This window comes from Aulonocara sp. 'chitande type north' Nkhata Bay, linkage group LG3 (assembly GCF_057382095.1).
Source record: "Aulonocara sp. 'chitande type north' Nkhata Bay isolate Kocher_YH1m ecotype deep benthic linkage group LG3, A_spYH_male_GT1.1, whole genome shotgun sequence".
NCBI lineage: Eukaryota > Metazoa > Chordata > Actinopteri > Cichliformes > Cichlidae > Aulonocara > Aulonocara sp. 'chitande type north' Nkhata Bay.
This window is the reverse complement of record NC_141346.1, coordinates 5,849,475-5,875,589: the sequence shown is the minus strand read 5'-3', so window position 1 is coordinate 5,875,589 and position 26,115 is coordinate 5,849,475. Positions and strand designations below refer to the sequence as shown.

At 42.5% G+C, this 26,115-nt stretch overlaps 4 protein-coding genes across 6 annotated transcripts in view; all 4 read left to right on the top strand.

Annotated features, from left to right (window-relative positions):
* The window catches only part of LOC147333651 (uncharacterized), a 157,108-nt gene that overhangs the window by 53,040 nt on the left and 77,953 nt on the right, over positions 1–26,115 (top strand). The gene's annotated exons all lie outside the window — the stretch shown is intronic.
* The window catches only part of LOC147333652 (NACHT, LRR and PYD domains-containing protein 3-like), a 131,052-nt gene that overhangs the window by 30,942 nt on the left and 73,995 nt on the right, over positions 1–26,115 (top strand). The window lies entirely within an intron of this gene.
* LOC147333655 (uncharacterized) lies at positions 7,447–9,107 on the top strand. The gene is made up of 2 exons (XM_086269192.1): positions 7,447–7,541; positions 7,665–9,107. Exons 1-2 carry the CDS (start codon positions 7,447–7,449, stop codon positions 8,515–8,517), a joined length of 948 nt encoding a protein of 315 aa, XP_086125318.1. The 3' UTR covers positions 8,518–9,107.
* On the top strand, positions 18,508–25,751 carry LOC147333654 (protein NLRC3-like). Its single transcript, XM_086287723.1, has 3 exons — positions 18,508–18,757; positions 18,989–19,030; positions 23,950–25,751. The coding sequence occupies exons 1-3, from the start codon at positions 18,508–18,510 to the stop codon at positions 25,749–25,751; spliced, it is 2,094 nt and encodes a 697-aa protein (XP_086143849.1).

The window sequence follows — 26,115 nt, the reverse complement described above, 5'->3', positions numbered from 1 at the left end:
TCTTTGCTTCTCTGGACATTTTTGTGTGTCTTTATATGTTGGACTGAGTCATCTGACCTGCCAAGGGACTAAACATGGGCTGTATCCCAATTCAGGGGCTGCAGCCTTGGAGGAACCGTGTCGTTTTGTATGTGCCTCTGAATTTTGTATTGTCTGAGCAAGGTTTTGGTTCCTGTTTTGTTTGTTCTTCATTATTAATGCACTATGACCCAAACTCTTTTATGGCAGGTATTTTAATTTCTCTTTGCTATTTGGGCTGACTGGGACCTGATAAATGTAAAAAGAAAGAATTACCAGATTTTTTATTTTACATGATTTGTGTTTCTGAGAATAATGAGATCCACATATGAGGACATGAATTTTTAATTTTACAAAAATATAAAATTTTACAGTGGCGGTGTCCTTGTAAGTGAATATCAGGTTCTAGTAGAGCAAAATTTTGTATTTTGGTCTAGACAACCCAAAATGTGATGTCCACATACGTGGATGCCAGGTCCTACGAGGTTAAACATTTCAAATCCAATGTATTTATATAGCACATTTAAAAACAGAAGGTTTGCCCAAAGTGCTGTGCAGAAACAAAAAGGTAAAACTAATAAAACCACTGACACTCACTAATAATACACATAATAAACGTATCAACTCACACCAGTCTGAACGCTATCGAAAAAAGGTTTGTTTTCAAAAGCAACTTAAAAACAGGAAATGAAGATGCCTGTCTAATATTTAAAGGCAGCGTTTGGGGGCCATAATTGAAAAGGCTCATTCGCCTCTATGTTTTAGCCTAGATTTTGGGACAACCAACAGCTGGTCAGCTGATCCGAGGGTCCGTGATGGAATATAAAGCTGAAGTAACTCGGAAAGGTATGATATTTAGGTACATTTGCACATAAATAAGTAACATAATATTCAGTACTTACTTTTAAAAGTTTACTCTTTAGCTGTCCCGCTTCAGCCGTTTTTCACTGTTTTTTTCAAAACAAATTATCTACAACCACCGCCACGCTCTGAATTCTGGAATAGGTTGGGCTACGAAGAATACACTCACCCATCCTTCAAATTCGGGCAAATGACGGACGGATTTTTGGCTAAAATTAAGATGTTACCAATATTAGGTATGTGTTAAAATGTTTGCAATAATAAATAATTTTAACATAATGTATACAAAAACAAAAATAAAAAAGATTGTTATGGATCAGGTCTAGATTCGTACCTGCGGGGTGATTGTGGCTCAAGAGTTGGCAGTTTTTCTTGTAATCGGAAGGTTGCCCGTTCGAGCCCTGGCACTGACAGTCTCGGTCGTTGTGTCCTTGGGCAAGACACTTCACCTACTGGTGATGGCCGATGGTGCGATATGACAGCCTAGCTTTTGTCAGTCTGCTCTTAGGGCAGCTGTGGCTACAACTCTAGCTTGCATTGAGTGAATGAATAGTGGAATTGTACAGTGTTTTGAAGGTCTCAAAAAGAACTATATAAATGCATTTCATTATTATTACTGAGAACCTTCACAGACATTATTATTGTTATTATTATTATTATGTGCAGATGTTCTCTTCTTCTCCTTTTTCGTTTAATGGCGGTTTACTCCCCGGTGTACGAGGACACCGCCACTTGCTGACGGAGCAAATGAGCCCTATTGTAAACTGAACTTGCATCATTACAATTTGTGTTTGTGTATGCATGTTTAACTTTTCTTCCTATTTTACGGCGCTGTTGTTCAATCAGGGGAAACTCTCCGTTGAGAAGAAGCATGAATTGGTTTGTATACGGAGGTACCTATTGTTTAAATGTCCCGGGGAGTCAAAAAGAAGGCAGAGTTGTCAAGAAACTCTGCCTTTTCCAGCTATTTATTAATGAGTGACTTGTACTATATTGTACTATTCTTAGTTAGCGTATTGTCTGTCTTGTCTTAATGTTGGTTTATGTTGGTTTAAAATGGAGCACTGTAACAAAAAATAATTTCCCCCAGGGATCAATAAAGTATTCTGATTCTGATTCTGATTCTGAAATGCTAGGAGCTAACTGGGCACTAACCGTGTCATTCAGTATATTAAATGTTGCGATGCTGGCAAAGACTAAGATTTGTGCATGCGTGATATGGATCAGGTTTCCGGTACGGATCGGGTAGCGACAATCGGCCTTCAAATGCGACGTCCGAAAGATGCATCCCCTGAATTGAGACGCACTCTTTAAGCTCGTTTTCGGTTGGATTTACAGAGCAGCACTGCCCTCTGCTGTCTGCAGCTGCTTTTGAAACAAAGTGACATGTCTTCTTAATTACAGTCAGGAGCAGAGATAAAAGGGAAATCTCCAGATTAATGAGACATGAAATTTCAGACAATGATCATGTCTTAATAAAGTGCTGGGCCTCCACACTGCTCCAAAAATGCTTCAGAGTTCTTCAGCATCTCTGAACTTGACTGGAGGGACAAAGATCCTCCATCATCTGCTGGTTGTAAATGGCCTGTATTTGTATAACGCTTTACTTAGTCCCTAAGGACCCCAAAGTGCTTTACACACATTAAGTCATCCACCCATTCACACACACATTCACACACTGGTGATGGCAGCTACATTGTAGCCACAGCCACCCTGGGGCGCACTGACAGAGGCGAGGCTGCCGGACGCTGGCGCCACCAGGCCCTCTGACCACCACCAGAAGGCAACGGGTGAAGTGTCTTGCCCAAGGACACAACGACCGAGACTGTCGGACTGGTCGCATGAGCACCAATGCTCATACGGACATTATTAACTTTATCCACAAAGAAGTTTAGAAAGTCATCACTCTCAGATATAAAGGACAGAGGTCAAAGGTTTTCGTGCAGAGAAACCCAAAGTTCTCTAAGGCTGACCCTGTGAACTTCAAGTTTAGTTAATTTCCAAAGGTGTTCTGCTTTCCTACAGAGTCTTTTGACTTACGTTATGTCATCATTTATCCACGGATGAGCTCTTTTTGGGGAAGCCATGAAAGTTTTTAAAGGTGCCACTGAATTTAATATCTCCAAACAATGATTATTAAACACTGTGTAGCAACTTCAGCATCAGTGCAGCCTCTGATCACATGAGGATCTAATAAATCAGAAAACTTCAGGGAAACATCCTGATTTATGAACCGCTTATTGAACAAGAGATTGGATGGTGGTGTATCCTGAGGGAAGCTGAGGTTAAAAATAACACAAGAATGGTCACTCACCTGTACATCCTTAACACAGAGATCAGTTATGTCTAAGCCAAGAGAAAACACGAGGTCCAAGGTGTGGCCTTGAACGTGAGTGGGACCAGAGACATGCTTAAAAGAGTCTGAAATGGAAAAGTCAGAGGCCATGCTAAAGCCAAGGTCATCCAAATGCAGGTTGAAATTGCCGATCATCAAGAATTGAATTGAATTGAATTGAATGAATGCTTTATTGGCCATATGCAGGTTGCCCCGCAGAGGAATAGGACCCCCCCCCCCCCCCCCCCCCGACTTACACACACAACGAAAACATCACATGGGAATACAGTCGGAGATCGGCAGCGTTGCAGAGAAAACACTGAAAAATTACACAACAATGGGAAAAGTACAAGAGAAAAAAAGAGACCTCTTCTCACGCTGGGCACCTATGGGAGGACAGCATGAGAACAGGAAACAAAAAAACTCCTCTGCACAGAGAGCACATAAATGTCCACATCACAACATCAGAGCACATGACAAGCCACAGGGGTTGGGTAGGGGGGTGGGGGGTAATCCGAAGGAACACAGCAGTCGTCCTGCACAGCGCTACCATTTCAGCGCGGCACGCAGACCCGCCGTCCTCCCCCGCAGGAAACAAGCATCGAAGGCGTTTGGAAGGGAGGGGGATGAGTGCGTGCTTATCAGTGTAAGTGTATGTGTGTGCGTGTCCAGAGTCCAGCTGAGCCAGTGTCCTTCGCCCTATCAGGCAAAGTAAACAGTCTGCCAGCCAACCCAGGTGGCCTTGCATGGGATGGGAAGAATAGTCATCACACAGTCGTTATCAGGGAATTGTTTTGGTCGGCTCCAGCCTTGGGCCTGAGCAGCTGGCGCCGTGGTGTCCATATGTTGAATATTGTTGATTTCTCCTTTATGCAAGCAGCTCCGAATTTAGCACTCTGACGCTGGTCTCTCGATCTCCCGTTGGAGCGCTGCGAGCCTCCTCATGATGGTATCAAACTTCTGTTCCGTGGTGTTGTCATTCTTTTGATTCTGAGACCCCACAGCTGCAGTGAGCCGTTCTGCGATGTGATCCAACTTTCGCTCAAGGGTGTCATTTTGAGCAGGCCTCTCTCTGATGTATCCCATCATACGCTCAGTGGTGTTAGTTTGAGTCTTCACGGCAGCTGTAAGCATCTCCAAGGTGTTAACCATGCTGCGTTCGGTGTGAGAGGTTGCGCCTCGTCCCATCGCTTCAATTCCAGCGGGCAGCCTTGGGGGGGTTTGAAAAGCCGGTTGCGCTCTCTTATTTCTCCGATAAGTCAGGGCCAAGCCAGCTCCGATCAGCAAGAACCCTGTTATCATGGTTCCGAATAGGTAGATATCTTCAGCGTCCTCGATTGACAGTCCCGCCAGGCACAAGATCCTCAAGGTCTGCCACCCGTCCATTGTGTATCCGGCAGGGAAAGTCCCTCCAGGGCACTTGGGCTCTCCCGAGCCCAGACTTCTTGTTAAAGGGTGTCAATAGCATTCAGAGACCAGTTGATCAAATCCATAATTCTCTTTTAGGTTTTAGAGAATGACAGTGAGAGAGTGTTCGAGGGAAAAGTAATGCACACGAGACAAGACAGGACACAAGAGGCTAAGCAGGGAAGATAAGGGGAAGGAGGAGAGGAGAAAAAGTGCGACCGCCTTCACCGAGAGCCAAGAGAATCACTTTCTCCAGTTTAATAATAGAGCATAAAAAGTTTGTGAAATCCTGGATAAAAAACACCAGCAGGTCCGGGAGGGCGGTAAAACACAGTATATTTGATGAACGGACCTTAAGAAGTTGTGATTCAAAGGAAGGAAAGTCTCAGAGTCCAAAGCTCTGCAGGAGAAATTGTCCCGGAAAACAGTGGCAAATCCACCACCATGACGGTCCAAACGCGGAGTCCCGATGAAGTGACAGCCGACCAGACAGAGCTCATTAAGGTGAATACATTCATTCTCCGGTATCTCGAGATATGTTGCCGGTCCAGGTAAATTTTCTGTTAGGCCCTAATGCACAGTTGGGTAGGTGGTAGCAGATCAGCATTATCCGTGTCCTGTAGGGGGACCGGTACCAAATACCGGAGACGTTCTCCACCATGGAGCCGAAGAAATCCCCTCTGTCGGGCGCATTTGCTTTTGGCCTGAACACCAGACCTACAGCCCCTTCTAGACGATCTTCTTCAGCTTGTCTTGCTCCTGGGCTTTTGCTTGGAGCCAAGAACAGGTACAGGTAGTCTGGAGAAGGCGGAGGGCAAACAAACGGCGGAGGGAAACCTTGGTGGTAGCTCTGCCAGCTGTCAAAAGTTTTTTCCATACATACTTTGATATTCAACAAAGTATGTGAACTGTAAATACGAGTAGCAAATACACCATCAGGCTATATCAGAGCTGAGATGATAAGATAAGAAACAATAAAAGGAAACAGTCCACAAACACATGGAGGAGCAACAGAGGCCAAGCTGAACACAGGCGCCATGTTGAGGCCACTCTTTGTGGAGAAGGACTCACACAGGAATCACATAGTTTCACAGATTATTTCTCTGATATTGGTGAACATTGATGAAGGAGGGATCCTGCTGCCTTCACTGTCTCTGCTTCTCTGCAGTAAAAACTGCTTCTAAAGTGGATTTTTCTTCCTGCGTGTCGTCTGCAGACCTTTAGTCATCCACAGCTTTTCTTTCTCCTCATCTTTAAGCAACATTTCCTAACAGGACAGAGTTTATGATGTGATTCTAAGGATGGATTTCAGAGACACTGTGTGCCTGATCAGGAACGTCAGCACACACTTCATCCCAGTGATGATCTGTTAGCTCCGTCTTTAAGGCCTCACTTCTTCCTGCTGTCATGTCAGTCGTGTTGTTTCACTCACTGATTTTCTCCAATATTTTCTGTTGCTAACACTAAATCTGAGCACAGCTCACAGCTGAGTGTGTTCCAGTAAAGTGTGAGCAGCACAAACACAATCAGAGTTTGTCTCTGTCAGCTTTTAGTGAGCTCACTAACAAATGAACAAAGGTCAGGCTTCAGGGCGACGCCTCAACTTTTTTATTGCTCCTAATAAAACAGGACGTGGGGAACATGGCTGACTGCGTCATCTTTGTTTTAATTATTTTTAAATGATAAAAGAAGAGAAAGAATAAAGATGTAATTTAATTTTATTTCTACAGCATCAAATCACAAGAGGTGATTTATACTGTAAGGTAGACCCTACAATAATAATAATACATGCAGAGAAAACCCAACAATCATATGACCCCCTATGAGCAAGACCTTTGGAGACAGTGGGAAGGAAAAACTCCCTTTAACAGGAAGACTCAGGGAGGGGCGGGGCCATCTGCCGCAACCAGCTGGCGGTTGGGTGAGGAAGACAGGACACAGACACGCTGTGGGAGAGAGAGGTTGTAAACACACTTATAGCAGCATCTGTATGTAAAGTTTTATAACAAAAATCTGTTTCTCGCAGCCAAAGCAGAAAACAAAGAACCACATGAAACAGAAGTAAGATGCAGCAAACAGGTGTGGGTTCATCACAAAGGTGGAGCCACTGACACCTGTGGCTGTGGGAAGGGCTATTAAATCCGCCCGTGATGGGCAGATGTAATCCGTACGGTCACGTTGGTGTAGAGGCCCGACTTCGTGTTCATGAATGTGACCGCAGCTCCTGCTGAGCTCTTTGTCCTGAAACTCTGAGTCATGTTGTTACTTTTGTTTTCACATTTGGGGAATCCCCGCTCAGGTTTTACTTTCATTTGGTGTCTGTCCAGGTACTTTCATACCATACAGCTCGTTTAGTCAGCCAATCAGAGACCTGCAGCATGGTGGCGTGCCACGACTACAGCTCTATTCTGTTCTGTTCCACAGGCTGCACGGGGTCAGAGTGGACGTTTTGGAGCAGGTAAGCGGACGCTTTTGTCTTTCTGAAATGTTCTTTTGTTAGTTTGTCCACCTGATGAGCAGGCTGCTCCATAACTGAACACTATGGTGTAAATGTCATCAACAGTTAACCAACCAAGCACGAAGCATGGATACAAACAGCAGCTAGTTGTTGTTAGGATTTTATTCAGGTTTAAATCAGACAAATAAACGACGTCTATGATGCATGAACGTTCTTCTTCCTTCAGTTTGAGGACACAGGTGTGCAAAGAGTGTTTGTTTCCCAGCAACGAAATAATCTTTAACTGAACTCTGATCAGTTTTTACTGCAAGCTTTTCAAAATACCGAAGATAAGAGTCTGTATTCATGTACCTGAGATCTGACCCACATGCTGTCGATTATTGACCACAGGAAGCACCTGAAGGACAACGTTAAAGACAGTCAAACTTCTTCTGAGGAGATGGACAGAAACGAGGAACTGCAGTAAGTCTGGAAGCAAGGAGTGAAATGAAACGAGAAGATTTTCTCTGTGTTTTGTTTCAGGATCTGTGGACAGATTAAATATTTGCTGTGCTTAAAATGTTTTTTCTATAATTCCTGTTTCAGCAAATTGTTTCAGAGGTTATTTACACACTGCAGAGCAGACAGACTGAGCAGCTGTGATGAAAGGCAAAGACTGACAAAGCTGGCAATGAGAAGCTGCACAGATGAAGTCGTCCTGCAGTGGCTGAGAAAAAACTCAGAGTCTGACGCCTTCAGCAAACTCACAGACATGTTTGACTTCCTGAAGAAACACATTGATGAGGAGGAGAAGAAGAACCACAGCGATGATGTTCACATCACCTTTATGGCTCATGGAGAAATCAGAGACTTCATGATCCCAGCCAGCTGTTACCTGCCTCTGCCCACCATCACTGACGTGCTCCTGTATTCTCCCTGGAACTGCATCACTTCTGGTTTAGCGTACGGTATCGCTACAGGAAAACTGAGGCCTCAGCACAGAGTTTTTTCCTGTGAAGATAAAGAAAGCTGTACCATTCCTGATGACAAACATCGACCTGTGAACCTGCCAGATCACTGGAACTCACTGAAGAAAGCTGGAGCACAGATGGTCCCAAACATCATGGTTAGCCCTCTTAGAGATGATGATGAATACTTTGAGTCTCTCTCAGCTAAACACGGCCCACCAGGAAGGAACCGCATCGTCATCCCGTTCATCCTCCCAGGACGGGAATATGAAAGCGTCCCGTTCTCTGTGGTGACCTTGGCTCTGTCCCTGGTGCTCCTCTCCTCCAGGTTTAAAGCCACTCTTCACTTCTCTGGTTGTCTCAGAGATCGCTCTACTGGACCAAAATTTGACAGGAAGTATCTTCAGGAGCAGTACGCCTGCGCCATCGACAACAGCTGGATGGAATGTTCACCTGAAGCTTTCAATGATGATAAATGCTGCCTGTGTTAGACATGTTTGTAGATATTTTAGGGTAAAGATGAAGATGAAATGATAAAAGTAATTTTTTCTATATTTGAGGCTCAGATTCATGATGAAGGGACTTGAATCATCATTTAGAAATGTTCCAGCTCATAATCTGATCATAATCTGCCAACATCTGTGGAGGTTATTAATATAAACACTCACCTGTTCTCTGCTCGCTGCTCACAGGTGACGTGATACTGATGTCAGGCCTTCAACCAGCACACACACAGATCATTGACATGAAGTATATAGATTATTTATGTATGTTATGTATTATGTAATATTTTGATCTGTTATTGCTTTATGTTGGGCTTTTAGATCCGTACTAGAACAATCAGTCATGAGCCACAGATTTCTAACTCAGACTCTGTCACGTTCCAAACATAGAAGTGACACAAGTCTACAAGTTGTACATCTATATTTTCATGCAGACTCGGTAATTGTTTCTGATCTTTTGTCATTGTAAAACATCAAAATGTGAAGATGATGTTGTCTAAGTGAAGAAGAACAGGATCAAAACCTGAAGCTGCTCATTAAAAACAATGTTGTATATATGAAATTTATGGGGGACCACAAGAACCAGGCGCATCGAAATAAAGAATTCTGTGCTTAAATCATGAATTGTAGAGTAAATTTGTACATTCATTTTTGAATTCCATGTTAAAAAAATAATTTTTAAAAAGTTTTTTAAAGTGGCGAATCCACTCCTCATTTCAATCCCTTTCCTGTTGATCACAGATTAGCTCAGGGATTAACATTTGGATTAGCAGCTGGATTTGCAACTTTATGTTAAAAATCCTGCTGCAATGCAAACTAGCCTTGACATTAACTTGGCATGTAAAGAGCTCTCTGACTGGTTGGACAGACACAGGCCGGCTGCCTGGATTTTTCTTCACTTCTTGTTTGTGCTGACAGCTTTGCCCTGCTTAGAAGTGTGTGTGTACAAAGGCCGCTCAGCCTCAGGATTTACACTCGGCTCAACACGTATGTGAAGAACAAAGAGACCCTGCAGCGAAACAGAACCTCTGGCTGTGTGCTTGTTTATTATTTCAGGTATAGATGATGGAATATGACCAGCCTGATGTCAGCCTGCTTCTCTGACAGCGCCTCACCTCTGTGTGCTGCCCCCTGCTGGCCCTGATCATTACTGACTGAGTCCTTGCTGCCACTTTGTTAGGTACAGCTTGCTAACACAGGCTCAGACCTGCTTTGCCTTCAGAGCTGAGCCTTAAATCTTCATGGCTCAGATTCAGCAAGGTGCTCAAAACATCCCTCAGAGTCATGTGATCAGTGACGTCAGCTCCTGTTTTACTGCATTAAAGTGATCAGATGACTTCAGCGCTTTGACATGGATGGTAGTGAAAGCAGGAAATGACAAATGTAGCACAGCAGCAGCGTTTAACACGTCTGAGCATCATTTCAGTGTTTCAGTCATTTAAAAACACTTCCTGTCACTGTGGTGGTTACAGTGACATCATGCAGTTTGTGCTTTGACCTCCAGAGGGCGACAAATCAGCACAGACAGAGAGCTCCATTCAAACTTTGCTGCCATCAGGAATAATTCTTCAAATATAATCATCAGTGTTTGAACAGTTATGATATCAGGGACAATCTAGACGTGTGTGACAATACTGAACATGTCACATGACACACCTTAGACATGATGTGATCCACTCTCAGTCTGCACTTTCATTCATGACTTCAACAGGTTGAAATTAGCTTTGAAGAAACATCAGTTTAGTGCTGAAATATTAAAATGCTGCATGAAGAAGAACAACAAAGTGATAAAAGACGTTTGTGTTTCAAACAGGAAAACCAGCAGAAATAAATCAACTAAGGAGCTGGTTGAAGATTTGTGAATTTGTGAAAGTTCCACCTGAATGCAACACGGACTTTTTGATGCTTCTGAGTGTCTTTAACGCCTCTCTGGGTGTTTCCTTCCTGCTCAAAGTTTCACTAAAGTTTTTGTTACTAAAGTTAAACTGCCTCTGGACCCCAGTTATCGCTCAGCTGTGTGCAGCAGCCTGTGTCACTCACTCATCCCGTCATGCACTGCGGTCTCATAAGGAAACTCAGCTTTTTGATATAAAGTTTTTCTTGTTCCCGAATACAAATATTTAATAGGTATTTGCTCGAAATAAGTATTCATAAAAAACAGGTTATTCGTGCTTTTCTGAATACCGTATTCGGGTTGGGCTCTACTCCTAGTTGGGATTCTTGTCCTTTGCTGATGCATGTATTGTGCAGCCATGAGGAGCCTTAATAATGCAGCTGCATTATTTATCCACCATAACAGAGGTTAGTGTTCAGCTCTGTCACCACTCTGGCCACATGTTGCCACACTTGTACTTCCAGCTCTGAGCTGCAGCTGCTGAACACGTTACTTTTGTACTTATGTCTCCAAGCAGCATCACAGCTTTCAAAGAAGAAAAAAGCATCATTTCCTGATAATGTGTGATGAGCTTGTACAAGATGTAAAGACTGGTAGTTTGAGGAAATCACAACACCTTTCAAAAACATATTTGCTTCCACAGAGCAGTGAGCCTTCTTGGTTTCCTCGTAGATTACAAACAGGATTGGAGTGATGAGGCACGCGGTCCTGCACGGCTGTCTATGGGACGACCTGGACATCAGAACCACATCAGCCCAGACCGAGACATCTACCAGCACAAGTACAGAGCCTTTATCTCACATGTTTGAGCATTCGTTCACCTTCATCTGTTTGTCTGTTCTTACTCTTTACCCAGTCCACCTTAAACACAGTGGGTGTGTTGCTGGGAATGGGAGTTACCTTATGGAGCTGTTATTGTGTGGAGATCCTTGTGTACATATTGAAACCTCTCTGTGTTATCACTCAGCCAGGCTTTTCAATCGGCTGTTTGTGTTTTTTAATACGTTACGTGACCTTTGCTAAAGTTCACCCAAAGGTGCAAATGATGTGTGACAGGATGTACAGATGTGTTTGCAGAGTTGTCTGTAGGACAACAGTTTAGTGATCCAGCTCAGCACTAACAGGTGAATATTCCACGGGCTGAGGTGTGATGTTAGAGGGCTGCTCGTGGTGGCTGTGCTGATCACAGACAGGCTCAGCTGGATCTGAAGGCACATCTGTGTCAACATACTGCAGTAAGCTCACATGTGGTAAATCCACTGCATCGGCACAACCGTCACTGCCAGTCGACTAATGTGACGCTTGCAGACTGAGTGATGCTGGTGGTTTGTACTGAGTGTGAGACAGAGCTGACCTCTGACCTCAGGGTGGAGAAATCTGATAGAAAACTCCGACTCAGCAAAAATGTAGCCAAGGTCACATGTAAGAGCACAGCCAATGAAACAGCTGGGTGAGTTGTAACTAATAACTCAGCTGACACAGTCAGACAGCCTGTTTCTATGGCAGGTTTATTTGGCTACTTTGAAAAGGATTTTATCCTAATAACTCAGTTTAACTATCACAAGAATGAAATGGTGCAAATGTAAAATCCTTGAGGCTCTATTCTGAGTAACTTTATGATTGGCTGCATGTGATGTGGGGACATGTGGCAGTTATAACAACACAAACATAACTTAGGCTGCATGTAAATGGGCTCTGTGCAGCTTTGAATCAGCTCCTGTTGGCCTCCAGCTTCTGGAAACACTTCCAAGCAGAGCTGCCGCTTTGCAAGCCCGACTGGGAACAGTTCCCAAAGCAGGTGGTCCCATCATGTCAGTGGTTGCTGTGTGGGTGAGGAAAGGACTCACAGGGAGGTGAAGGCTGCTGTTTATCATCTCAAACACAGGATGACTGGCTGAGCTGAAAGGACTGAAGCGAACACACGTGCAGAGTCGAGCACATTAACATCAACAATGACGCTGAGCAGAGAGACACTGAGGGTTTAAACACTCTGGCTGATGATGATGATCAGGGACACACAGCTGAACAGAACTAATAACACACAGGAAGCAAACATGACAGCAGGAAATGTGAACAGGTGAATAAACATGAAACAAGTGCAAACACTGGGCGAACACCAGGAACCCGACACACCAGTGACACCAGGAAGTAACTGTGCATGTCATCAGTGTGGATCCATGAAGACTGAATGACTGATTTCCTGATATGTATGGTGATCAAATCACTTCTGTATGAACTGTGTGTTTCCAGCTGGTTCCAGGTCACAGCTTTATGCTCATTAGCTATGAAACCTTGATGCTTGTTTGAAAGGACACAGATGGACCTTGTTTCCTTCTTTCCTTCCTTCTTGTGTCCTCTGTGCTTCACCTGCTGCTCTTCACTCTGTTACTTTGTGACTCTGGTTCTCCTACAGACACGTGGGTGGTGTCTCCACCTGTAGATGGAGCAGCAGCTGGTCTGCTGAGTTCCTCTGACTGTCTTTGATTTGTGCTTCCAAAGTTTAACAGGAAAGTGAAGCGAGAGAAAGAGCAGGAAGAAAAGCTCAGCTTCCTCTCTGTGTCACATCCACAGTGTCTTTAGACGATGGAGTCACAGCAGAGAGAGTTCACAGCTGCACTGTTTGTGCCCTTTAGATGTGCACTTATTCCAAATATAACATCATCATTATGAGCCTGTTATTATGTTTATTTTTCCTTCACTCTGCTTCATCCCAAAGGTGTTCTTCCACACCAAACTCCCTCATCTGTGTCTTTATGAACTTTGCTGTCTTCACTGATAATAAACGTCTGTCCTCCATCTACAGGAGCAGTCAGCTGACTAGGGATGGGTATCGAAAACCGGTTCTTGTTGAGAACCGGTTCCCACTGTTTCAATTCCTTGGGATTGTTTGCCATTTTTGCAAACGATTCCCTTATCGATTCCAGTCGCCCCGAATGACGTCACCACGTTGCGGAGCGTCATTTACCTGGCAGGAAACACGGCGGCTCAAATGCTCAAAAGTTTGGTTATACTTTACAAGAACGGATGACAACGGGGCAACTTGCAATACTTGCAAAGTAGATACTTCATTTAAGGGAGGAAACACTACGAATATGCAAAAGCATTTGCTCACAAAACACGCGATGACCTTAAATGAATGTCGTGTTTTTAATTCCGGACTCGTGAATCTCAACCCAGCAGAGACAGACAGAGTCTGGCTCAGATGCTGGCAGTTCTCGCTGCAGTCCACCGGCAGCGTCTCCTTTCAGACCAGGATAGACGAATGTCACCGAGCAGAGACTCAGTTTGTGGTCAAAGGCTTGCACCCATTTGCCACAGCAGATGATTTTCGGTAAGTGAATGTGTTTAATTGTAGGCAGGGACATTACTGGATATTCTTGTGTAATTGCTACAGAATAATTTATGTTATACTTTGTTATTGCGACAGAAGAATATTTATTTTATTATTTTACATTTACAATTTTTTTCCCCGGGGACCCTGTGACACCACATTGAAGAGCCGTAGGCTGGATCTCTTAAGATCTCACTGCTGGGTTTGTAAGGCCATGTTACTCCTAAATTTCTATCTTTTTCAAAGAGAAGATATAAAACTAAGTTCTAAGCTAATCGACCTTAGTGTTCTCCTTTTTTAAAAAGAATCGATAAGAGAATCGATAAAGAATTGAATCGTTAAACAGAATCGAAAATGGAATCGGAATCGTGAAAATCTTATCAATACCCATCCTTACAGCTGACTGTGACTCAGTGTGTAAGTGATGATGTTTGATATTCAGGCAAATGAAAGTGTTTGAATTTAAAATGGTTGTAACATTAGTCCATCCCATCCTTCAACAGCTCACAATACATCAAAGTCCTCTTGGAACATGTGCTCTTATTGTGAAAATCTGCTTCCCTCTCCGTCAGAGGTGGAGCCCTGACTCCTTCCTGTCTGTCAGTGTAGCAGGTTTGGACTTGTTGGTCTGAAGCTGAAGTTCAGTGAGGAGCTCAGACATGTGAGAACAAGAGGACTCACTTGTAGAACTTCTATCAGAGACTTTAAAGGTTTTTTCATGGAAATAATTCAGGACCCACAGTGGGCCCACAGACTGTGAAGCCTTTGATTTATTATTTATTGCTGCAGTCAGTGGGACATTTGGAAAATAATGATGAATGTCATGGAAACATTTTTGAACTGATTAAATCTAAATGAATGTATAAAATCAGCATCAAACAAATGATTAAAGAAGAGCAGTTATTCACTGTAGTGAGACAGGAAGTCAACGTTTTCAGTTAAAACAAGTAGAAGAAGAAACATGGAGCTGTTAAAGTGTAACACGAGTTTGTCATGAAGATGCTTCCTGCTCTGCAGCAAACTGTTCACTTCAGTTTGGATTAAGGACACAGCTCAGCTAAAAACAGCTTCCACTAACAGTGTTTCTGTGATCTGCAGTGGAACCAGTTTAAAGTGTCACTACAATAGAAACATAATTTTAATGCTGCTCTCAGTAACAGGACAACAAACATTTCTACATGTTTCTAAAGTCCAGACTGCATTTCTGCTTTTGTTTCATCCAAACTTCCTCATGAATACCTGTGTGTTTGGTTCCTTTTTTAAAGTTTTACTTCACTTTCCTGAACTCATTGTCACATGATCATCTCCAGCACAAACAGCACAAATCTGCCGCTCCATATTTCATGGCAACTGACTCAGAGCTGGACCAACAACGCCGAGTGGAATGAGAGCAGGTTTGAATTCATTTTTAATCTCAGACATTAGAGGCAGTTAAAAGTTTCACCTGCTTCTGTAACTGAAAGCACAAGTGATGTGTCGGTCGCGAACGAAACGGCTCTTAATGCCGGATCATTGACGTGAACAACGCGAGACATAAGGAGCCGTGTTTTTTTTTCTTTCTCTCACCCTCTCACTCTCTCGCACTTTTTTTCCGCTTCACTCTGCATGTGAGCCTTGTGCTTTGCGCTGGGCAGAGGGGGGAGGGGCGGTAGTTACACTCTCACAAAGGAACAGAGCAGGAGAGAGAGAGAGAGCAGGGCCAACAACGTCACATTAGAAAGGTATAGTAATCATCCACAACTATTTTCAGTTGCGGATGATAAAGGATTCAGAAAGTTTATTCATGCAGGTCCATATGACAGAGAATATTTTGTTTTCATATTATAATTTATATTTAATTGTGTTGTGGTTTGCAGTGTTTTGTGTTGTTTTCACTTTGAATTTGTTTAAAAGGAAAAAGCTGAAAATTTAAATAGTTAAAAGTTGAAATGTAAATAGTTGTTTTTTGTATTTTATGATTTATTTATTACATTTTATGTGAATTGAATAAATAAAAGTATATTTACGGTGGCCCCTACAGACAAAGCACATAAAAACCTACAGGCTAAACAAGCAAGGAAGTACCAACCACCAGATTTGGTGTGTGGTAGTAACAGGTAAATTAATTTTTTTTTAAATTATTTAAATATACATGAGTGTTTGTGTATAAATACACAAACCATACACATATGCTTTCAATTGTGTAATTTAAGTGATCACGGTAGCTCTGTTTTGGAAGTTCAGTTCATGCTAGAAATGTGTTTTGGTATAAATATATATATATGTTTATATATATTTAGATATAAACATATATAAATAAAACCACCTTTTTCACATTAGTAATTCCTTTTGTGCATAATTTTATATTATTGTTAATAATAAATTAATTAAAGCAACAAAACAACCTGAAGAGCCGGTTGGGAGCTGAAAGAGCCGGCTCTTTTTAGTGAGCCGAGCTGAGCCGGTTCTCTAAAAAGAGCCGGAAATCCCATCACTAGTCCAAACAGCAAATGAATCGCGCATGAGCGAAGCCGCTGCTTCCGCACTTACTGTAATGCAGTCAGTTCTTCTTTTACTGTTATGCTGTTTTTGGATCACAAGGTTTAAACATAAACACACACACAGAAAGTAACTCCAAAAGAGCACCTATTTCGGGTCACTTTTGCCGGTCCAAGCCCAGATAAAGGTGCAGGGTTGGATTTGTGACGTTAAAAAAAACAATAATTGCTAAAATAAATTTAATTTGTAGTTCTAAATAATTTCTAAATGCATTTAGGGTATTTTTTACTCACTTTATGTCTCTTCCACGATGTTATTTATCTCTCCAACAACGTAGGTTACAATTACATTAGCATGACCAATTATGGAAATTATGCAATGATGTCATTTGGCAACTTTAAGGACAGCCAATAGCGATTTTCCTTACTGGGGAGTTGGCAACACTGCGCACCACCGCCCTCTCTCCTTGCGCTCTCTCCCTTTTTCCCTTTTTCCTTCTCCACCCTGTGTTACCTTCACACACCATATCCCCGTAGGAAATTACAGTTCTCACAAGCAATTCACAATAAAAGAAAGATAACTCATTTTAAACAATGCAAACGTGTTTTAATCATTTTACCTGAACTTTGATCTTTTTAACAAACAACAAATTTAAATAGATGAATTTTACTCTTTGATATTTATGTTCTTAGACTTCACTTATCTTTTACTATTTATGCATCTTTTTAATCCGAGTCACAAAATGCATCCTTGAAGGGCAGCCCCTGAATTGGGATACATCCAGAGCGTAAAGAATGGATGTTGTAGGAGGTGTTTCTGAAATGAAGAGGCTGAGTGTCTGTAGGACTCCAGCTGCTTCAGCAGATGTCTCCTTTGTGCTTTGCTTCAAACACAGTGTAGGTAGGAACTTCCACTCAGTTGTTTCAGGTGTTGCTGGATGGAGGAGCACAAATTGTTTAGTGAGTGTGATATTCTGGATTAGGGTCTTTGAAAAGATCAGGACAGAAGGACGTGGATACGTGCTTTATTGAACAGCAGGACATCACACACTAACTTGTTGTTTTCTTAGCAAACTACCTTTTTTGTTAGGGCACCGAGGCACCAAGGCACAATGTACATTTCAAATTCCTTTAATTTTAAATATGTTTATATTGTCTATCCTGTAAAATAGTCAGATGTCTATTCATATTAATGTACAGAATTCACCTGCTTGCTGCTACTACTGCACATTCACCCAGTGTATATACTATATATATACATTTATAATGTTCTTCCTCTACACCCCCCCCCCCCAATTTTTGCACATGTCGAGGAGCGTGTCAGGCTACATTTCACTGTGTGTTATACTTGTATAACTATGCATGTGACAAATAAAGAACCTTGAACCTTGAACCTTGTTATATGTTGGTCAACCAAGAACTAGCCCTGTAACATTTTACCACTGGGGGGCAACAATTCACTCTATTACAATGAGCATTTGAAATGGCCATATGAAAACAGCATAAAGTAGGTTTGACTTTGATTTGTATGAAACTAGTGTGATGTTGTAGAGTGAGTGCGTCATTTCCAGCATGTGTTTTCAGCCCTGAGTGGCTTTAGGTTGAAGTTGATCCTCATGTGTTTGTCTGCTCTAACCTAGTTATCCCATCATCAGATAATTATACTGTAACTTTGATTACAATACATTTCTTCTTGGTGCCAAATTTCTGACTCTAGTTCAGTTTTAGAAACCTCATGTTAAACTGTGCAAGTATATATGAAACTCCTGATAGAACTAATTTGAGTGTTTATCTTTGTCTGGCACCTTGTCCTTTTATTTTCTTTATTTGTTTTGTCTTTGTTTTTATAATAGACTTGTCTAAAGATTGCAAGCCCTCTTTGTTTTTTGTTTTTTTGTTTTTTTGACAGTTTGTTTGATTCCAGGAGTTTCTCTTTAATTTATATATTAACAGCAGTGTTACAGGTGAAAGTACATTAAATAAAATATACCTATGACCACTATAGGTTATTGTTAACTAAATGACACACTTAATTCTAATACAACTCAGGTTTAATGATCTTTTGACATTTTTAGGTCAGTTCTTGTCACATCCCATGACAAGAATTCATTATTGATTCTTTATCATTAAATATATGTCATTCCCATCACAGAGGAATCCATCCATGAAAGTCACTTCTAAGTAAATCCTAAAAAACCAGATTAAATTTGTAATCTACTCTGAAATATACTAAATAAGTAAAAAGATGTGTTAAGACTCACCATTTACATGTCGGCATGTTTTACAGATCAGAGATGGAGAAGGCCTTACCAGTTCAGCTGCTTGAAACGTTGAAGAATTTGGGAGAGGAGGAGCTGAAGCTTTTTCACTTTTACCTGCAGTATGAACCTGGAGGTGAATTCCCCAAAATCTATAAGTGCCAGCTGGAGAATGCAGACAGGCTGAAAACTGTAGACGTGATGGTGCAGGCGTATTCAGACCATGTGATGGAGGTAGCGATGCAGATTTTAGAGAAGATGAAAGAAGGTTAGTAAAAGAAAAAAGACACATTAAAAGTTCAGTGCAGCATGCAGAAACAACAACAAATTGTATTTTATGAAATGTTTTAAACTTATACCTTTTTAATTTGACTTTGACTTTGACTTCTTTTCTCCTGAAACGATGTAGAAATGTTATATTTACATCATTTTGAAGCCATGATGGTTTTCATTTTTGAAAAGACCAGCTCATGATTCAAAGTGCACTTTCCTCCAACAGGAAGTCCCTCAGCACAGAAAGCTTCATCACTTTCATCAGAAGGTAAGAATTCATTAGTTAGTCTGTAGAGACTAAGATAAGATAATCGTAAGATAAGATAAGATAAATCTTTATTTGTCCCACACGTGGGAAATTTTATGGGTCACAACAGAAAGAACAAGTTTAAGAGCAGTAATCACAATACAATAGGATAAGATAAAATAGAATAACAGACTATATAACAACAATAACATACTAAATACAATAGAATGAAGTACCAACAAAATAGAATAAAATTCTCTGTTATAGTAGGAAGAAAAAAAATGCAGTTGGTATTGCACATAATATTGCATATAAGGGAGACTGGGCAAAGGCTATCATGGTGTATTGGATGTTTGTGTCTGTCTGCACATTCATGGTCATCTGCAGAGACCATGTTGTAGTCTGACAGCAGTTGGAAGGTAAGACCTGCAAAATCTCTATGTCCCACTGAAGGAGCTGCTTATTGCTGTCAGAATATTCTGCATTGGGTTGCAGATGTTGTCCAACATCCTAGAACAGAGCTGGCCCTCCAGATCAGCCTGTTCAGTCTCTTTCTGTCCCCCGCAGAGATGCAGAATTGCTGCCACCCCAGCAGACCACACCGTAAAAGTTAGCTGAGGGCATTACAGAGTCATACAAGGTCTTCACTCCAAAAGACCTGAGCCTCCACAGCTGTCTACAGGCTCAATGTCCATACCTTGGGTGTTCAGTGGTTGCAGTGGAGGATGTTTGTGCCTGCGGAAGTCTAGCACCAGCTCCTTGGTTTTTTCCACTGTTGATCTTGAGATGGTTCTACTGGCACCAGTCCACAAAGTCTTGGGTCACTTCTCTATACTCCCTGTCGTCCCCATCAGTCCTGAGGCTGACTATTGTACAGTGATCAGAGAATTTCTGCAGGAAGCACTGGGTGGCGTTGTGGGAGAAGTCTGCAGTGTAGATGGTGAAGAGGAACGGAGCCAGAACCGTTCCCTGTGGGGCCCCGGTACTGCAGACGACCCAGTCCGATACACAGCCCTAAGTTCTGACATACTGTGGTATCCATGCAGCGAAGTGATGGTCCGCTCCTGGGTTTTACAGCTTGTCCTTCAGAACTGTGGGAAGAATGGTGTTAAAGGCAGTGGAGAAATCAAAGAATATGATTCTCACAGTGTTCCCAGCGGTCTCCAGGTGAGAGAGGGAATGATATAGGATGTGAACGATGGCATCATCATGAGCTCGCCAGGAGCTGAAGCAGTGCCAGGACCATCCACTCCAGGGTCTTGATCAGTTGGGATGTCAGAGCCACCGGCCTGACTGTTGAGCTGTTGAGGTCCTTGGGACGTGGAGTCTAATTAGGGAGCAATCTCATGAATAGGTCCTTAGAATGTGACGTTTATTCAGCAGGAGTGAAAAGTAATGCATGATCATTGGGTTAAACACTGACAGTAAATGAGGGGGAGGTGGCCCAGAGACACAAACAGACGGTATTGAAGAACCAGTGCTCATACAGACATTATTAACTTTATCCACAGAGAAGCTTAGAAAGTCATCAGTCTCAGATATAGAGGACACGGATACTTGGGTGGACCATGGGGGAAACAATAGAGTTTATGGAGTCAAACAGTACCTTGGAATTTCTCTTGCTTGATAAGATTAACTGAGAAATATATCCTGATCTGGCTGTTTTTATGGTTTCATGCAGGGAAACCCAAAGTTCCCTAAGGTGGAGTCTGTGAACTTTAGGTTTAGTTGATTTCCTAAGGTGTTCTACTTTTCTACAGATTCTTTTGACCTTCCTTACGTCATCATTTATCTGTGGACGAGCTCTTTTTGGGGCAGCAATGACAGATTTCATAGGTACCACCGAATTTAAAATCTCCAAGCAGTGATTGTTGAAGCACTGTGTAGCAACATTAGCATCAGTGCAGCCTTCAAAGCAACATCCTGATTTATGAACCGCTTATGGAACATGAGATTAGAAGATGGTGTGTACAGAGGGAAGCTAAGAATAAAAATAACACCGGAATGGTCACTCACTTGTAGGTCCTTAACACAGACATTAATTATGTCTAAGTCAAGAGAAAACACGAGGTCCAAGGTGTGGCCTTTAACATGGGTGGGTCCAGAGACATGCTGAATAAAATTAAAAGAGTCTTTAATGGATAGAAAGTCAGAGGCCATGCTACAGCTAAGATCATCCATGTGAAGGTTGAAATCCCCAATCATTAAGACCTTCTCAAGTTTAATAATCGAACATAAAAAGTCCGTAAAATCTTGAATACAAACACCAGTTTGTTTTTCTTGTGACATTACCAAAAAGTTTGATGTGTCACATGGCCGTCTTCCTATTGAAAAAACAAAAGTTGTATTCAAGATGGGGGACTTCTTAATGGCGACCATGGTCACCACCCATCTTGAGGAGTTTGCCCCCTCACATATACTAATGTGCCACAAATAGGACTTTAATACCACCAACCATTCCCATGTTATTATGGTGTATCCATATAATGGCCCACCCTGTACAATGAGATATATCTGATGAACCAACCTAAAGAAGCTGACTCAAAGGAAGGGAAAGACTCAGAGTCCATAGCTCTGCAAGTGAAACTGATCTGGTGAATGGTTACTAGACCACCACCAGGGCGGTCCAAACACAGAGTCCCAATGAAGTGACAGTCGAGTGGGCAGAGCTCATTAAGGTGGATAGATTCATTCTCCCGCTGCCAAGATTTAGTAAGAAACAGTGAATTCAGTACAAATGATTTGTAGGCTATGGAGCAAGCATTCAGGAGAGCAATCTGAAGCAGAGGTGACAGGCTGACGTCATCAATAGCTGATTGACGGGGAATTGACAGCAGACACCTGGAATGAGGACTTAGTCTCCCTGTACCTCTAGCTGTGGAATTGTGGTCTTGTAGAATGACAGGCCAAGGTGAAAACTCCCACATCTCCAGACATGACACCGATCCCGGTAATTGTTCTGTTTGCCCGTGATTGAATGATTGATTGATTGATTGATCATACTTTATTCATCCCGAGGGAAATTGGGTTAAGGCTGCCAGCCATGCCAGCGCCGTCTTACCCTTCCGACCATACATACATTACACAAACATCACATGGGGAAGGCAGGTCAGAGAGGTATAACATGGAAAAAGCACCACATGAGGAAAGATAAGGAGAAAAAAACAACTTTCCCCCAGACTAACCTCCAATAGGGAGATCAGTTTAAGAACAGAAAAAAACCCCACCTCTGCACATACCACATGAAAAAACTCTTAATACACCAAAGAAACACATGACAAGCAACAGGGGTGGGTAAAGGGTGAGAGACAGCCAATGTAGACAGTGCATCCGGGCCTGCAGCCTGTGCGCTGGTCTCCTTGATCCACCGTCAGCATCGGAAGGGAATAAGCGTAGAAGGCGTTTGGAGGGGGAGGGGGGATGAGTGTACATCTGCATGTGTATATATGTCTGTGTGTGTGTGTGTGTGTATGTGTCCAAAGTTCAGCTGAGACAGTGTCCTTCGCCCTGCCAGGCTAAGTAAACAGTCTTCCAGCCAACCCAGGTGGCCTTGCATAGAATGGGAAGAACAGTCTAAGCACAGTCTATTATCAGGGTGTTGTTGTTCAGCTCCAGCCTTGAGACTGCAGCTGGCGCCGAAGGGGTCTCTGCATGAAGTGATGGTGGTTTTTACTTTGCGAACAACTCATATGAATTTCAAAGCTGTCCTAACAGTACACTGGTCTCTCAATCTCCCGTTGGAGAGCCGTGAGCTTCTCCATGATGGTATCAAACTTACGCTCTGTGATGTTGTCATTCTTGTGCTCAAAGAGCCGATTCTGAGAACTCACGACCGCAGTGAGCTTCTCCAAGGTGTGATCCAGTTTGCGCTCAGAGGTGTTATTCCGAGTGAGCCCCTCCAGATGTAATCCAGTTTGCACTCAGAGGTCTTGTTCTGAGTATTCACGGCAGCCATAAGCTTCTCCAAGATCTTATCCGTGCTGCACTCAATGAGCCCATTTTGAGAAACTCACGCCTCGTCCCATCATTTCAATCCCAGAGGGCAGCCTTGTGGGGGTTTGAACAGCCGGTTCCACTTTCTTGATTGGACTGGTACCAAATACTGGAGACGTTCTCTACCATGGAGCAGAAGAATTCCCCTCTGTCGGGTGTGTTTCCTTTTAGCCTACACACCAGCCCTACAGCCCCTTCTAGACGATCTTCTTAACCTTGTTCTTGCTCCTAGGTTTTTGCTTGCAGCTAAGAACAGGTACAGGTAGTCGGGAGAGGGAGGAGGGCGGACAAACGGTGGAGGGAAAGCCTGGTGGTAGCTCTGCCAGCTGTCAAAAGTGTTTTTCCAAACATACTTTGATAGTCAACAAAGTATGTGAACTGTAGATCCGAGTAGCAAATAGACCATGATATATCACAGCTGAGATGACAAGATAAAAAACAATATATTGAAGCAGTCGACAAACACACGGAGCAGCAACAGCGGCCAAGCCGAACACAGGCGCCATGTTGCCACCCTCCTCCCCCCACCAAGGAATTCACAACAAAAGAATGATTACTTATTTTAAACAACGTCAACATGTTTCAAACCATTTTACATGAACTTTGACCTTTAACTAAATAACAAGATTCAATAAATCAATTTATCTCTTTGCTATTCATATTATTAGACTTCACTTGTCTCTTGCTATTTATGCATCTGTTTTTACTTGGGTTACACATATATACCTAAAAATGGAAGCCCATCCACACTTTGTACCATTTTTTAAAAATGAAAATAAGACATGGTTGAGTAGAAGGCCTAATTTGATGTGAGATTATTTGACTGAAATATCTGATGAGATTTAAGGTTTCGGTTATCATAAAGATGCAAAAAAATAAACAATCAAAAAACAGTTCTTGAAACTGTTTAAACTGACAAATCATCTTATCTGCTGTGTTTAATTCAGAGGTTCTTCAAAAGTGTCGGGGTAAACTTAAATCTAAGCTGAAGAAGAAGTTCCAGTGTGTGTTTGAGGGGATCGCTAAAGCAGGAAACCCAACCCTTCTGAATCAGATCTACACAGAGCTCTACATCACAGAGGGAGGGACTGCAGAGGTCAATGATGAACATGAAGTCAGACAGATTGAAACAGCAGCCAGGAAACCAGACAGACCAGAAACAACAGTCAGACAAGAAGACATATTTAAGGCCTCACATGGAAGAGATGAACCAATCAGAACAGTGCTGACAAAGGGAGTGGCTGGCATTGGGAAAACAGTCTTAACACAGAAATACACCCTGGACTGGGCTGAAGACAAAGCCAACCAGGACATCCAGTTCATATTTCCATTCACTTTCAGAGAGCTGAATGTGCTGAAAGAGGAAAAGTTCAGCTTGGTGGGACTTGTTCATCACTTCTTTACTGAAACCAAAGAAGCAGGAATCTGCAGCTTTGAAGGCTTCCAGGTTGTGTTCATCTTTGATGGTCTGGATGAGTGTCGACCTCCTTTGGACTTCAGCAACACAGAGAGTGTGACTGATATTACAGAGTCCACCTCGGTGGATGTCCTGCTGATTAACTTCATCAGGGGAAATCTTCTTCCATATGCTCACTTCTGGATAACCACACGGCCTGCAGCAGCCAATCAGATCCCTCCTGACTGTGTTGGCATGGTGACAGAGGTCAGAGGGTTCACTGACCCACAGAAGGAGGAGTACTTCATGAAGAGATTCAGAGATGAGGAAAAGGCCAGCAGGATTATCTCCCACATCAAGACATCACGAAGCCTCCACATCATGTGCCACATCCCAGTCTTCTGCTGGATCACTGCTACAGTTCTGGAGGATGTGCTGGAAACCAGAGAGGGAGGACAGCTGCCCAAGACCTTGACCGACATGTTCATCCACTTCCTGGTGGTTCAGGCCAAAGTGAAGAAGGTCAAGTATGATGGAGGAGCTGAGACAGATCCACACTGGAGTCCAGAGAGCAGGAAGATGATTGAGTCTCTGGGAAAACTGGCTTTTGATCAGCTGCAGAAAGGAAACCTGATCTTCTATGAATCAGACCTGACAGAGTGTGGCATCGATATCAGAGCAGCCTCAGTGTACTCAGGAGTGTTCACACAGATTTTTAAAGAGGAGAGCGGATTGTACCAGGACAAGGTGTTCTGCTTCATCCATCTGAGTGTTCAGGAGTTTCTGGCTGCTCTTCATGCCCATCTGACCTTCGTCAACTCTGGAATAGATCTGCTGCAAGAACAAGAAACAACCTCCATGTGGTCTAAATTATTTAATACACCAAGACTAAAATCTCTCCACCAGAGTGCTGTGGACAAGACCTTGCAGAGTCCAAATGGACACCTGGACTTGTTCCTCCGCTTCCTCCTGGGTCTTTCCCTGCAGACCAATCAGACTCTCCTACGAGGTCTGCTGACACAGACACGAAGTAGCTCACAGACCAATCAGGAGACAGTCCAGTACATCAAGAAGAAGCTCAGTGAGAATCTGTCTTCAGAGAAAAGTATCAATCTGTTCCACTGTCTGAATGAACTGAATGATTGTTCTCTAGTGGAGGAGATCCAACAGTCCCTCAGATCAGGAAGTCTCTCCACAGATCAACTGTCTCCTGCTCAGTGGTCAGCTCTGGTATTCATCTTACTGTCATCAGAAAAAGATCTGGATGTGTTTGACCTGAAGAAATACTCTGCTTCAGAGGAGGCTCTTCTGAGGCTGCTGCCAGTGATCAAAGCCTCCAACAAGGCTGTGTAAGTAAATATGTTTGTTCTCACTGAATTTAATAATTGCCAGCATTTACAGTCAAATGCTATTTGGTGAAAGTCATTGGTGTCTTTTGGACTTTGTGTTTTTGTTTGTTATTTTGATTTGTTTGTTCATTGTATTTGTCACACTTAAATGTTTTGGATCATCAATGAAAGCAAAGTACAAAATGCAGTTTTTATATCCTGATTTAGGTGAGCTACAAAAGCTATCCAAACTGAATTCATGTAAAAAGTAATTCTCCTTAAACCCAATAACTAGTTTCCCCACCCTTGATAGCAAGAACTATGAGAAAAAACATGATAAAAATATAAATCTGTGGATACGGGCCTCAAATGCAAGACTCTTTAAATGA